This window comes from Plodia interpunctella, chromosome 7 (assembly GCF_027563975.2).
Source record: "Plodia interpunctella isolate USDA-ARS_2022_Savannah chromosome 7, ilPloInte3.2, whole genome shotgun sequence".
NCBI lineage: Eukaryota > Metazoa > Arthropoda > Insecta > Lepidoptera > Pyralidae > Plodia > Plodia interpunctella.
Genome location: NC_071300.1, coordinates 9,776,973 through 9,792,533, shown reverse-complemented (window position 1 = coordinate 9,792,533; position 15,561 = coordinate 9,776,973). Strand labels below are relative to the sequence as shown.

Below are 15,561 nucleotides of genomic sequence, written 5' to 3'. Positions count from 1 at the left end.
GTGGATGTATATACAGGTCTAACAGCCACCTTAACATAGGGATAACAAGCTAAGTGCAATAATGAATAAAAAAATGTATATTATATAAGTAATTTTTTTGAATTATTTATTTAAAATGTTCAAAAAAATAAAATAACACAATTTAATGTCTTGTCATTCACTCAAGAAAATCCAGATTATTAAATTTAAGTTACATACGCTGTAGTATCTCCATTGTATAATAACTGGTAATCAAACACCAATATATTATAAAACATAAATAGGGCTAATAAAAATAAAGAATAGTTAACCAAATATTAATAAGACATTGCTTAGCCCAAATTAATGTCAAACACATTACTTGAGTTTAAAATTTAACATAACAATCATAGTCTGTTTTCTTCATTTTATATAATTCAGTGCACACCGGGAGAGGCGCGGCGAAGATACTTAGAAGAATTAACTTTCAGGAATTCATTCCGTTTTCTTTGTAGCGAAGTAGTCCTTTTCCTTCATTACATGAACTCAAAGTGTTGTATACTCCCTGAAATTTAAGAAACTATAGAGTGAACTAATAACAGTCCTCTTGTTTTCTTATTATATTGTTGATGCTCTGCCATACCAGGTTAATAAATAATAATAAAAATGGCTAAGTGCTAGTTGGACTCGCCACGAAGGGTTCCATGTCATTATTATTACATATTATCGAGCAAAAAATGGCAAAAAAAGAACATTTATTTTATAGGAGGTGCTCCTTGTTAACTTATATTATTTATTTTTAGTACTTAAATTTATATATTCATTGAAGTAGGTATATATCACACTAATATTATAAATGTGAAAGTGGGTTTGTTTGGATGTTTGTCCGTTAATCACGCTGAAGCTACTGAACGGATTTTGATGAAATTTGTTATACAGACAGGGTATGAGCTAACTTAGGTGATAGGATACTTTTTGTCGAACGGGAACAGGATAAACGGGATGTAGAGCGAAACGAAGTTCGCGGGAAAAGCTAGTACTTAGTAATTAAATTGCAACTGTCTAGCCATTATGGTTCATGAGACACAGCCTAGTAATAGACAGACAGACAGATGGACGAAGCAAGTGAAATCTCAGTAATAAGATCCCGTTTTAATCCGTTTTACCTTAAAAAGTAAAAATGCTTACATTTGTATTTAAGTTTGGTACTTCCTCATTCTGTATATTTGTCCAAGTTCTGTAAGTTTTCAAGTCCTGATTCAGCAATATACTAGTAGGTAATGTATGGTGCTATCAGTAAGGATTGGCAAGTTATTGATACACACAGCATTTGATGATGCGATGATGCAGGGATGCTATCATCATGGATATTATGCTGTAAAAAAATATGAAATTATTATCCACACTATTAATAAAACATACACATCTTCGGGATATTTTATTAGTTAAGATTGGCATATTGCTTACATCAGAGGTTAATCATAACAATTATTATCATCTTAACTGCAAACCAAAACTAGACTGATAACAATTGTGAAAAATATCTTAAAAATTCTAAGTCCTCTGGACTGACCCTTTCAGGGCACCCTTGCCTCCAGTAGCAAGCGGCGCGAATGGAACTTTGAATGAAGCGACCCGCCTCGCCCACTGGTTACAAGACACACTACGGGGCTTCCCTCCGGCAGCCCTCTGCGATACCTACTCTGACCGCGCCAATATTTGATGATTGTTCGACTGAACATTAAACTAACACGAACTAAATAAAAATTAAACATTCACATACCTTTGAACAAATTTATGTACATTTCAAGACCCCATAAGCGCAAATAGTCACTCATAGGATCAGCGGAGGTCTCGTCTTGACCGTCTGCCATTGCACTATTTATTACGAAAACACGTTTACTAAGTTTTTTTATATACATAATGTCGCTACAAATCTCCCGAAAATAATAGGAATGTGAAAATCAATTCGATTTGCCGCCTTCACCAGCCAAGCCACACAATAATGACCGAACGCAGAGAACGAGTTCTAACGTGAATCGCATATAACTTTAATGTACTGACTCGGACGCAGTGCTGCCAACAGTGCCAACTAGTTTTAACAATATTTTAATTAAATATTGTTAAACAGTTTTGTGATAATACTTACATTTTTATTTTAACTTCATACATTCGACATAGGCAAATATTAATCAAATGATGATTTAATGGCTGCTAGAAAAGTTTACTACAAATAAATAAATTGATGAATGTCCAAATAATGACTTTGATTGTGTTATATATAAATAAATTCATGACAATGTTTTAGTCAACATTGTATTAAATTTAAGTACATATGTTCGGTTACCAGCTATGAAACAGTTTGTTCTTGCAGCTAAAGTAGTTTGACTGGTTTATTTTAATAAATAATAGCTAACATTTTGATTACTGATTATCAAGAACTGATTAGCTTATCTGGTTTGGGACATGCAGTTACATTGGTTTAGATAATTACAACCAAAGTTTGGTATCTATTAAAGAAATTTGCAAATAGCAAAACTGGTTCAGCTATTTCTTTTTTTCAGTGTATTGCTGTTTTTTTTTCCATGCGGTGAACAAAGCTCACATACAAACTATGTACGTTCAAGAAATAGGAGTTCAGATAAACTTCGAAGTACCAGACAGAGATGATGATGTCAGAATGTCACACACACGGTGACCCTAGTGTTCCGCAAATTTGTAAGAAACATACAAAAACTCCAACGCAAGCCTACACAAATGTACAAATCATTGACATAAATCCGTCATTCATACAAAAGTACCTTCTTTCAAAGGTTACTTGTGACGGACAGATGTGCAGATCTTTTATATATGGAGCACCTTATTGAAGAACGGACACGAGAAGATTGAATGGACGGACGGACACCCACTGAGTCTGACATGATGATGATTAAATTATTCAGTTTTAATTTGTTTTGAGTTCTGTTGATTTTTAGTCTTTAAATTAAATCAAAAATTGGGCCAGAATATCAAGTCACAAATCTAATATAATCCACATTTAATTAATCTCACGACCAGCAGTGCCGAAACACAATACCTAGGGAGGCCTACCATCAACTTTTACGGCACGGTGCCAATGCATCTCAGTTCAATTTAGGAAATGAATCGTATTCATACCTAAAAATTTACTCAATGGTACGAATTTGTGGATCGCGTTACGAGAGCCCTGGAAAGCCTTCTGATCCGGCTTCGCTTTAGTCATTATAAACCTACGGGAATAAATTAAACTGTATCATTCGTTGCGTGGTTTAAAAGAAGAAAGCTTAGAAACAGACAGATAATAAAGTATTGGCTCATATTGTTGCTAGCAAAATTTCCGCCTTCCAAACCTCGATGTACATTTATGGCGTAGGGTGTTGTAATGACGATATTAAAATATGAAAACGCAGCTGTTTCGTCAACTCTTTCAGTAACTACTATAAAACTACCTAAAATTTCGGTAGATACTTTGATAACTATTTCAAACTAGAACATGATACATATAAATACATCTGGCAGAACAAAATTGGAAGCCCAAATTCCAAAACGGTTTATAAATCACATTTTTTCAACGCGCATAATCTAAGTCTCAAAAGAAAGAGCACAAAAGCCACCTACTATATATCCTGGGGATGACTACAAAGCAAAGGTCAGGGTAGACGAGATCTCCAAGAATAATAGGCAAACTTGTGGGAGTTGTGTTTGTGTCAGGACAACTTCGCAAGAGTGGTGGAAATATTAGAATTTGTTTGTCGTTTCACCCTTGGAAATGTGATATTTTTTTAATGCCAGCACACAAATGCGTAAACATTGCATTGTTTGTGCGAGAACTTTTATTTGCCGCAATGAATAATCTGCAGTGTATACTGAATCCGTCAAAATTAGGCAAACTGTATCGCGATTTACTACTGCTGGGCAGCGACTCCGGGCGAATTCGATTGCATAGTATTTTAGTATACTTATCAGGTTTAGACTCCGTGGTTTAGATACACTCATCTCTTAATTAGTTAAAGCTAAATGTACTATCATGTGATTAAACTTTAATGATGCCTTTAGTCCAATCCTTGGCAACGGAGGCTAATGAAAAATTGGAAGTATTATCACAATTTATTTTGCGTATGGAAAAGGAACGTATTATCTGAGTATAGAATTAGAGATGTCTCAACCGAACACAAAAGAACAAAAAATTTGTTAAAGAAACTTACATTGGTTTAGCACATTGTAACTCTTCTACGCTTCGCACAGCCCTTGCTTACTGAACTATATGACCGGTTTTCATCATTCATTTGATCGGAATGAATGATACTATGATTTCATTACACGCTTGGCTTTTTAAAAAGCTTCATCAGCTCAATCGTTATTGGGTGCTGTAAAAAACAAGCGTTGTAATTTTAACTGTACTTCAAACATGCCAATTTGTATGTAAATGATCTGATAAGAGTTCGATCTACTGAAAGTCAAGTTATACTGTTTGGATCTTTATGCGGTTGTAACAGTGGCAAATTTGGATTGTATTCGAGCGTCTCAATGTGATGTTGACTGCACAAACTGACAGTTATTGTAATCGAAGCCTACTTTCCAATTAAGCTTATCGGTATCGATATCCAATACTGATTCAATTGGTTTTGTTGTTTAGGGTTCTGGTCCTGCATGGATGAAATCAAAAGCATTGTGATTACTTTATTGCCCTAATATGTTATCTGTATGTAAGTGAATCTAAAGGGAGTATAGAAGAAAGAGAGCATATTTTGCAAAATATTTAGGTTTTAAAATCGAATCCCTGACTTTATGATGTACTTTATTAACCTGCTTTTATATTGATGGAATAAGTCCTATTTAATATTATAAATCCAAAAGTTTATAAGGATGTGTGTATATGTTTGTTACTCTTTCACGCGAAATCTACTGAACCTGTTATGAAATTTTGGTACCCGGGCAGAATATAACCTGGAATAACATAAGGAGTTTTTTTGAAATTCCCATGAGAGAGAAGCCCCGGGCGCAGCCAGTACTTCTTTCAATGATAACATTACTGTATTAGTCAAATAAGGTAATTTGGATATACCAATTGATAAACCAATAAGATAATTTTAAGCTGTTTTGAGGTTGTCTATGAAATAACACTGTATCTTCTTTAACGACCTCGGTGGCCTAATAATGGTCATCATGCTGGAGAAGTCAGATCAAAATGTAATATGGTCTTTATTAAATTGACCTGAGTCTAGGATGTTTATATGTAATTTGTTATAGAACATAGAATAGTTGAGTTAGTATCCCATAACACAAGACTCGAACTTGCTTTGGGGCAAGCTCAATCTGTGTGGATTGAGTGATTGATTGTAAAGTTGTCAGTCATTCTAGGATGGCATTCTGGATACTGGTTAGAATTAACTAGAACAGCTAGCTAACATATAAATTAACTGGTTTCAAACTAGTTGTGGTTTAACACAACCCTTAAAAGGCATATCAGACCGATCATTCTTAAAATAGCCTGCGTTAGCATTAATAAGAGTAATTTTGTAATTATACAACTTGAGCCATATGACAGCAGGATGAAACTATAAATTCGACATGAGAGCGACAGAGACAGATGTATTTTTTCATACTATTTCTGACATCTGTCTTAGGCACAGAACTCAAGTTATATTTTACAAAGTATAGTGGTCAAGAAAAAGACTTAAATGATATAATGTTACTTGTAAAATATTATCTGGTGCTTATGTTATTGCTAACTTAACATTGGTGCCAGATTACATACAAATTGTCTAAAGGCATCTGACATGACCTGTAAAAGGAGAAAGATACTTGATCTGGCGGCGTATAAAATTGAGAAAAAGAAAGTGATTGTGTCATAATTTAACAGTAGCGACGCCCTCATCACGTCATATAAGTTTGTTTATACAGGCTGATTTCTTATACATTGGCATTATTTTATCTACATGCTCAGTCGATGGTACTGAACAACGTTTCGTATGGAAGTAACCTTGAAAAATTCTGCTGATCCATACATTTTCCACAACATAGGTATTTAATTTTGTATAGAACACCTGATTTTTTTTCACGATTTCGGAGTTACACCTATACTAAAAATTGTTCAGAATCATAGACTGAACGTGTGGACAAAATATTGCCAATGTATAAAAAGTAACCCTGTATATTTAAACATAAAAATTAGATTACACGATAAAAATGATATTTCTTTAATTTTAGCGCTTTCCAGTTTTCTTCATCAGACATAGTGTCCAAGCCCAAGGTCAGGTCTGCTGTCCTACTCTTTCTTCTCCACTTAGCATGGTTCGCTTTGTCCTGTAACCTATATAATCGATCATTAGCCATTGAAACGTAAATTAATAATATGAATAAATTCTCACATATTCTCACTGCTCTGGCGCCGATGTTGACAGCTAATGATAAATTTGACATTGACACGTAACACAACTGTCACTTGCTTCAGATAGAGCAATAATTTTAAATTCAAAATCTTTCTTGTCGAGTGTGTCAATGCTAAGACTTGTATCAGATTTAGTTATACATCTTTCATTGCCTCGTCCATTATTTGTGTTAACAGACGGACAGCAGACAGATAATAGAACAACTATTTTTAAGATCAGTGATATAGAGGTAATATAATATATATATAAATATATATATTAAGACAAATTGAGATTGAGCTAGCCCCAAAGTAAGTTCTAACTTGTGTTATGGGATACTAACTCAACGATACTATATTTTATAACAAATATATATTAAGATAAACATCCAAGACCCGGGCCAATCAGAAAAAGATAGTTTTCCATCATGATTCGACCGGGGATCGAACCCGGGACTTCTCGGTTCAGAGGCAAGTACATTACCACTACGCCACCGAGGTCATCAAAATAATGAACAGAGTACCTCAAGTATCTATCCTGGAACCTGTTCTAAATATTCTCAATTATATAATGAGAAAAAGACACGGAATATATCAGTTGTTTTGTTCCCCGTGGTTATTGAGCATATAGTAAGTCGGTCAATGGTATATACCATGCATATATCATAGCTAGACTATACTCTAGTATGAGAAACATTTGCTATTAATATGATGAACTAGCAAACTGTCAAAATTTCTTTCACAAGCTTCTATAAATTTCTTACTTTCTGATGCTCTGTCTAACCCGTTATGGATAAAGACGTAGTGTTATAACTATTACTTATTATAGGCAATGAAGTCATTGTCACGTGTGTGTGTTACGATAAATTCAATATTAATGAACAGAGTTTTCGATTGCGATTTTCTCATAAGGGTCATTTCATGACGAGGAAGATTTTCTTATATAATTTCCGAACCTGCGTATTATATATATATATATATATATATATATATATATATATATATATATATATATATAATAAAAATGGGCTGTTTGTACATACCGAGATATTACAGAAAAATAATTATGGTGTCTTATGGGATTACGAAGACAAATCAACATCTCTCTGTAAGTTTGTCCGGGCATCACGCAAAAACTACTGTAAAACGCACGCACTTTGTTCACGTAGGATAGGATAGATTTTGCCTTTTGAGCTACTGAACTCTAGAAATTCAATCTTTCTTAACTATCCTTTACTTAAGAAATAATCGCAGTAACTTAATAACTCTGGCCCTAAAAGCATCGTGGGTGAAGTGCCGAAACACAATACCTAAGTGCCGGAGAAATGTTTGAGTCAACAAACACATGCTCAGTATATGAAATTTAACTGACATACTTAACTCTAGGAGACGTACCGTAGCAGCCGCTTCTCCCGCACAAATTGTAACAGTCAATCAAGGGAAAGGGCAAAAAAACTGGGGTTACTTCGACAGACATAGCTAACCTTGACTCTGTTTATACCGCAAGGGTAAAAATGAAATTTGTATTATTCTATTAATAATCGCACAAAAAAAAAAAACGAAGTGAAGTGGATACAGATTGCGCAAGATCGTCAAAAATGGCATGGTCAAGGTTTCCTACAACTTATAACCTGTGTTAAAGAGAAAAAAATGTAAAGAAAAATTTGAATTACCCTCCATCACATAAATTTAATCATAAAAATCTAATAAACACATTTAGGTCGTATTTATTGTCACGCAAACGCATAAATCTGGTCTAGGCGTGGCGCGTGACTTATACGGGAATCGAGCCTTGACCCAGGCTTAATGTTAAAGAGTACTAACGACCCAGGTGACGACCGGACGGGTGGACATATGGCTTCCTTCCTCGCAACATATTAGTGAGCATTCGTATGTATAAGCTGGTGTTTACATCCTACGAACATGTTATTTAGAAGTGGTGTTACTAGCGGTCCCAGTCGATCGGGTAAAAACATAATAAATTATCCTTCCTCAAGAATCACACTATCTATTGATGAAAACTGCATGAAAACCCGTGCAGTAGTTTTTGGGATTATCGCAAACAGATAGACGCGGCAGATGACATAGTTTAATATTTAACTGCGATGGAATTTCTGTATAAAAGTTACCCGATGTGTTATTCCAGGTTATATTCTACCCATGTGCCAAATTTCATAACAATCAGTCAAGTCGATCTTGTGGGTGACGAACAAACATACACACATATGTCCTTACAAACTTTTGAATTTATATTATTAGTAGAATATGTTTAATGTCGAACCTGTCGGCCAAAAACCTCTCTCTCTGTCATTCGTCCAAGTTGTTCGTTCATTCGGAGGAAAAAAACTAACGTTAGTAACCAAAATGTCCAGAATTATCCCGATTAGACACTAATTTTACACTTTTACGACAAGCAAAGGCGGCAAGCAAAAGCGCTCGCATGAATATCAAATAGACCCTCCACCGGTGAGCGGGTCAAAAGGACCCCATAAGATTTATTACAAGTTGTAATAAATGGTAATAAAACGTAATTTACTACGGGAATCGGTCGTTAATGATAGTTGTGAATGGGAAGGAGTGTAAACATGTGTCAAATGGTAACAAATGGGTGTGACACGATTGCCAGTGAAGGGTTACATGGACTGTATGAGTTTTACGATCTATTTAAACGTTTAGTGTTTGCGATTGGTCTGGATAATTTATTGTGTGCCCGTAAAATGTTAATATTGAATGTACAATTGTTGTAAACGTTATGTTTTCCTTAATTAAATTTAATTAAAACTAACTTTAATTAAAATGTAGAAGATACTCTAATTATAATTTTCATAATAACTCTATGATATAAAATATATAATAAACTTTTTTTAAAGGTTTCAACTGAGGCTTTAACACAAAATGTACGTTTTGTAAAAAAAACCGAATGAATGAATGAAACATCAACAAAAAGTTATTTTTGAAAATAACAATGTGATGAAAAAAAATCTGGATTAAGAGCACTGTCCTGTATAGACAGGGGCGCGGGTTCAATTCCGGCTCGACTCTAGAATTTTTTCATCTCATTATTATTTTCAAAAATAAGTTAAAAAGCATATGTGACATGTATAACAAATCCATTTAAATCAACAAAAACTTTCGCATGAATAAATATTTCCAATAAAGATTGTGAACGAGTAAAAAGCCAAGGGTTAAAATTCCCATTGCAATTTTCTTGAAAAGATTGCGTTCCACCACTAAATTTGCTACGCTACGTAACCAAAGCTAGGAATTTCAAATGCTTTGGATCATTAGAGCTATTGTGTGGCCATGGTCAGCTTGTCGCAATCGAAGCGTCGCCCTCTACTTAGTGTCGGGCCATAAAATTAGCGTTTTATTTAACTAAACTTTATTGCAGAAATACATTTTGTAAAAGTATTAAGCATTCATTCAACCATTGGGTCATACAGAGATTGTTTCGATGAGCCATTTCTGTTGACAGGGCACCGTGTTCCGCCCTAGAATAATCACTAAATATCCTAGCATAGATGTCGTACGAGGCGATTAAGGGACACATAGCCTTGGCAGCCGATAGACAACACCATTCCCAAGGGCGTTGACGTCCGACAGAATCATAGAATGGAATCTTCAAAATTGTTAAGTTTTTTACCCGAACCCAGAGCTTCGCAACGTCATAACCCCGAATGAAAACGTGATCACGTAAAGATGAGATAGAGCAAAAAAAAATCCTAAAGACTTAGCAGTCAAATGTTTATCTCGCTCGCTTTTTATAAAAAAATGAATATCTATTCCTTGCTTCGCTTATGATTTTCCCAGAAATATTGTTTTCTCTCTGTATCACCTATTGGTTGACTGGTAGAAAGAGGCTCAGGTTTTATGTCCGCCTTTTACATGTTTTTGTAATAAAATAAATAAATTAGTCGTTCGCCGCGAACTTAGACCTCGCGAACACAATAAATTTTTACAAAATTGTGAATATTTCAAAAGGGCTTAACCGATTTTGTTGCCCCATGAATTTGAACATTCTATTGGCAAATTCTACATACCTTTTAAATTTCATCGTTACGTACATACATAAAAAAAAATGTATTTTTGCTCCAAGCGAGTCGAGTTGTAGTCAATAAATATAATAGATTTTCTTGGCTCAGCAATAACTCAACCAATTTCAGATCTCGCATTGCCTTGCGCAATGGCACGCGCAGTTACCGTTTTTCTAGAAAGTGGCACTTTTTTTATCCCTCACAAAAACTGACAAGTCGTGACTGCATTGCGTCATCTTGTACACGTGTGAAGTTCTTTTTTTTTTTTAATATTTTCTAAAATTGCCTCGATTCAACGATTTGTCTTGGCATGGCCGTGGGCCATGGCCGTTACAACTAAATCTGTCTTGGATTAGATCTTCTTAAACCAATCAGGATAATAGTAGTCAAAAATTGACATAGTGATAGATATTCAATAGGCCCTTACAAAATACTAGCGGTCTGCCTCGGCTTCGCTCGGGCAAAAGCATAGTAAAAAATAGCGTATGTTACTCCTGAAGGTTTCGTCTATATCTGTGCCAAATTTCTTAAAAATCGACCCGGTAGTTTTTGAGTTTATTCATTACAAACAAAAATACAAATCCCTCTCTGTTTATAATATTAGTATGGTCGTGTGTCGTCATGTTGATGCTTGTTTAATGTTCATTAGCACGTAACTATACCTTCCTAATTCATTTTAAAAGTCTCCATGCTATTATAGTGGTTATCGACACGATGTTAACTTAGTTCAACTTGTTATGTCGATATTACATTAAAAAATATGTCTTGTTACTTACTTCTTATGTACTTAACTACTTGGATCATTCAGTTATGCAATGAAAGTCAAGATTTGAAACTATTCGGTAAATACTAAGATTTTTGACCATCCTAAAGTTTGTGAGGATGTATATGTGTGTGTGTGTGTGTGTATTTGTTTACTCTACTGGACCGATTGCTATAAAATTTGGTGCACGGGTAGAATATAACCTGGAATAACCTGGAGCGAAGCCCCGTTTTCCAAGTTTCGAGTAACTAACATACATAAACACACACACAAACATCCACACAAACTTTCGAATTTGTAATATTAGTAGGATGACAATATGTTTAGCTTGGAACCTGTTGCCTCATAAATTACGTAGCAATTCACGCTTCACAGGAACAATATGTACGACAAGTTTGAGTATCTGACCGTGGAGAAGGAAGTAAGTGGTTGCCAGTGAAAGTAGGTACCTACTTAGCCACCGACTAGCTAATACCTACATAGGAATGAGAAACTAGATATTGGTGACATAACAGTCGTAAGAAGCTATCGGTATCCTTTAGAATTTCTTATTTTATTTCATGCACCACCACCACCACATTCGTCACACTGTCGTCGAGCAGTTTGCCAAAGTTTGGCGGTTTCAGTATACATTACTGGTTTTTTTACATTGTGGTAAATAAATATAAGCACTCATACTAACTACTCAATGTTCAGCATTCGCGTTGAGTTGCAATTTCGGCGACATTTTGGAGCTGGCATAAAAAAAATATATTCAGTGGTTTCATGTGTGGGGCAACTGAGTATGCTGGCCGTGGGCGTATGAGTGCATTGAAAAGATAATTAATAAAAAAATAAAAAGAATAAAAATATATTACTAACAATATTTTTCTTTCTTTACAGATTCCTTCGTGAACAGCCAAGAATGGACAGCAGCGAGAGGAGTGACAGAGTTACGGGTTGGTGTTCTCGGCTCTCCTGACAGCGGAAAATCTGCTCTGGTTCATCGGTATTTAACTGGCGCTTATATGCAGGAGGAGAGTCCTGAAGGTAAATTGACCTTAATACAAGAAAATAAGTCTGAAAGCTGAAAGTCCGCTTTATGTGATGAACTCAACGTAGGTTACATAAATTTAAAGTTAATAATATAAAGCCGGTATATACCGGTAAGCCGATACGCCGCCGGTTATAAAAAGCTCATGCACGCTATCTACGTTAAGTCTGTATTTGTTCGTAACGTCAACTTAGCGCCATCTATTGGTGTGAATGTGAATAACGTAACGTGAAGAACGTAAATAGTATGTTCGTTACGCTACTTATCGACAGATGGCGTATTGTACTCTCGCTACTAAATGCCAAAACCAGTTAATAGATGGCGCACGTCGCTTCATTTTGTTTTTTCGTATTTAATGTGATAGATGGCGTTAAAAGTTTACCCAAGACAGGGGGCGCTACTTTTTAAATGTAATTTTCTTTCTTTTTTGTTTCAAAACTATTTTATTTTAAGCTTCTAATTTTATAGAAAACACACAAGGGTGCGTGTAGTTTATTAGATATACAATAATTTCACGGAATCCCTTGACTCGCAATGCCTTCACACAGACTTATTATAAATTGCTCAAAAATATTATTACTACTAACTTATTGTAAAACGAATAAAAGGAAGAATTGAAATGAGTTACAAGATAGATAGTAACACAGACGAGTTTACTCTTGTCAACCCACGTCCTGCCTACGCTACAACGTGTGTACACAAAAAATAGGTAGGTACAGCGATCAATGTGATTAAAAATCAAGCGTAGGCGATTCTATTTGAAACCTTCACACAGGTTTATTCCAAACAAGGAATTGTATTTTCCCGTTCTAAACACTCGATTATAACAGCGTTGGTGACGCTAATGCATGTACATTGCGTGTTTTGTATGTGAGCTTTTTATTACAGCAAGGAAAAACCAGCAATGTACATGGAATACCAAAACTTGATGTCAATGTTAACAAAAAATAATTCGTCGTGTTCAAAGGCGTGTGGTTACCGCCGTCATATGCTCCACTTACATGACCGGTAATGAACCATGCCCCATTGCGACGACGCAGCACGTTGCAGCTCCTTCATACTCCGTTGTTAACACGACAGACGGACAGCGAAGTGTTAATAATATGGTCCCATATTACCCTTTAGGTACGAACCCTAAAAATAGTTCAAATACTTAGGGTATTTCATATGCTTGTATGGACTCGGATAATGCAGCTCGATACTTACCTATACTATCAATGATACTTCCAAACAATGGTATTAGCTAACTCTGATTAACCATTGTTTCCTCGGAGGAGGATATTATAATAGCATATGCTCATGACACGACATTTTACCCGGCTCTTCTTGCCCTTTAAGCAAAATGGCGGTAAAAGTCATCACTCTGATATACCTATGTTCTGCTCATATGTTCCTAGGAACGTGCAATTGAATGGTGCACCATTCCACGTGTAAAAATAATGAATCCGCATGGAATAAATAATATTTATCGTGTTTTCTCAGGTGGTCGTTTCAAAAAGGAAGTGATCATCGACGGTCACAGCTACCTGCTGCTCATCAGGGATGAGGGCGGGCCCCCTGAGATGCAGGTCAGTATACAATCATCATCGTCCCCACTTTAAAGCCATATAAAAGCCAAAGAATTTCCTTATGATTGGACATGGGGTAGGTTGGTAATTTTACTCGCACATAAACTCTCCATCAAATCGCATTTAGGCATTTTACAAAAATTTCATTTTTGACACAACCTTTTATGTCGTCACAGATCTTGTTCCATTTAACGCGCGTGACAAAAAAAATTATGCCCGTGCAGCAAACGGTTGAGGAGTTCCCACGTTTGGAGCCGATCATAGTCTTAAGGTCTTGCTTGTCACAATAACGAATTCTCATCGATACTAAAGCCATGTTTGTTGAGGGAATCGAACAATCATTGTCGTGATGAAGCCCAGGACTTCTCGATGCCGTGGTGACTGCTATGCCAAGAAGGTCGTTAAACAGTCTAGGGAGGAAGGGAACGGCAAAAATGTGGAGGCAAAGTTGCAATGTCACTTGAATGTTTTTTTACAAGCGAAATGCCGCTATGAATAAAAAGCTACAATTAGGTTCCCTTTGTTTCGTAACAAAAAAAGTAATAATCGTTATACGAAAATCGATAACAAACAATAAAACATTCAAACATTATCGTAATTGTGGTACTTTGTTTACATGCCACGTTTACATGAGTGTAGTACAAATACTAATAGTAATATCTACTCTACTAATACCTACTCGTTTCATAAAAATACAGATTGAAATTTTTGTCTCTAATAAAAATGGCGAAGTTTTTGTATCATTCGACTTTTGTATTAGATTTTAATACTGTAATTATATTAACTGACATAAAATGAATTATTTATTATTATTATGACTAAATAATAATAATAAATAATTATGTAATATAATATGTTTTGAGGACCTCGGTGGCGCAGTGGTTCTTGCCACTGAACCGAGAGGTCCCGGGTTCGATCCCCGGTCGGGTCATGATGGAAAATTATCTTTTTCTGATTGGCCCGGGTCTTGGATGTTTATCTATATATGTATATGTTATAAAATATAGTATCGTTGAGTTAGTATCCCATAACACAAGTCTCGAACTTACTTTGGGGCTAGCTCAATCTGTGTGATTTGTCCTAACATATTTATTTATTTATATTTAATAATTTTGCTGTACATATATTTGGATAAATATATATATCTGTCCGTATCATATGAATATGCTAAAAATTATGACAAAATGTGAAGATACATTTACTTACTTTGAAAAAAGGGCGATAAAAATATTTCCTCAACTCCAAGTCAAGTGTCCAAGTCAACTGTAGAATCATGTGAACATAGCACAATGGGTGCGTGCCATCGTGCAGTTCTATCTAAACCTTTGATGTGGCATCAATATCGTTTTTGGGAATAGGCCCCCTGACCTGCTATCAATTGAGTGTGTTTCCATCGTCTTTATTTGTTACTAGATGATGTCGACGATAAATTATCTAAACTCGGAAATTTCTTCAGGATATTTTCTAAAAAATATGATTACATAGGAAATAATCGCGAAAAAATTGTGAATTTTTGAGGATATATTTCTTGACTATCGCCGTGCAATCAAAAAAAATAACGGGAACGATAGATTGTTAATTTTTAATTGCCTCTCCCTGCCCTTGCCTGGCGACGGCCTGTTTTAAAGTTAATTCTTACGGTTAATTCAGAAGTCTGTGAGTTAATACATGAAGAGCAAATATATTTATTTAGTGACTAGATGTTGCCCGGGGCTTCGCTCCCGTGGGAATTTTGAGATAAAATATAGCCTATAGCAATCTTGGATAATGTACCTTTCTTTTAAAGAATTTTTGTAATCGGTTCGGTAGTGTCGGAG

At 35.3% G+C, this 15,561-nt stretch overlaps 1 protein-coding gene and 1 long non-coding RNA gene across 3 annotated transcripts in view; one reads left to right on the top strand and one right to left on the bottom strand.

Annotated features, from left to right (window-relative positions):
- The window catches only part of CenG1A (Centaurin gamma 1A), a 241,164-nt gene that overhangs the window by 188,004 nt on the left and 37,599 nt on the right, over positions 1-15,561 (top strand). For both annotated transcript variants that reach the window (XM_064436050.1, XM_053747622.2), the window contains exons 2-3: positions 12,026-12,172; positions 13,659-13,744. In XM_064436050.1, coding sequence (XP_064292120.1) covers positions 12,026-12,172; positions 13,659-13,744 — 233 coding nt within the window. The remainder of the gene's footprint in view (positions 1-12,025; positions 12,173-13,658; positions 13,745-15,561) is intronic.
- Positions 81-1,895, bottom strand: LOC128671279 (uncharacterized). Its single transcript, XR_008404825.2, has 3 exons — positions 1,742-1,895; positions 1,147-1,333; positions 81-523 (listed from the first exon to the last, which is right to left on the bottom strand). It is a non-coding gene; the product is annotated as an uncharacterized LOC128671279 (long non-coding RNA).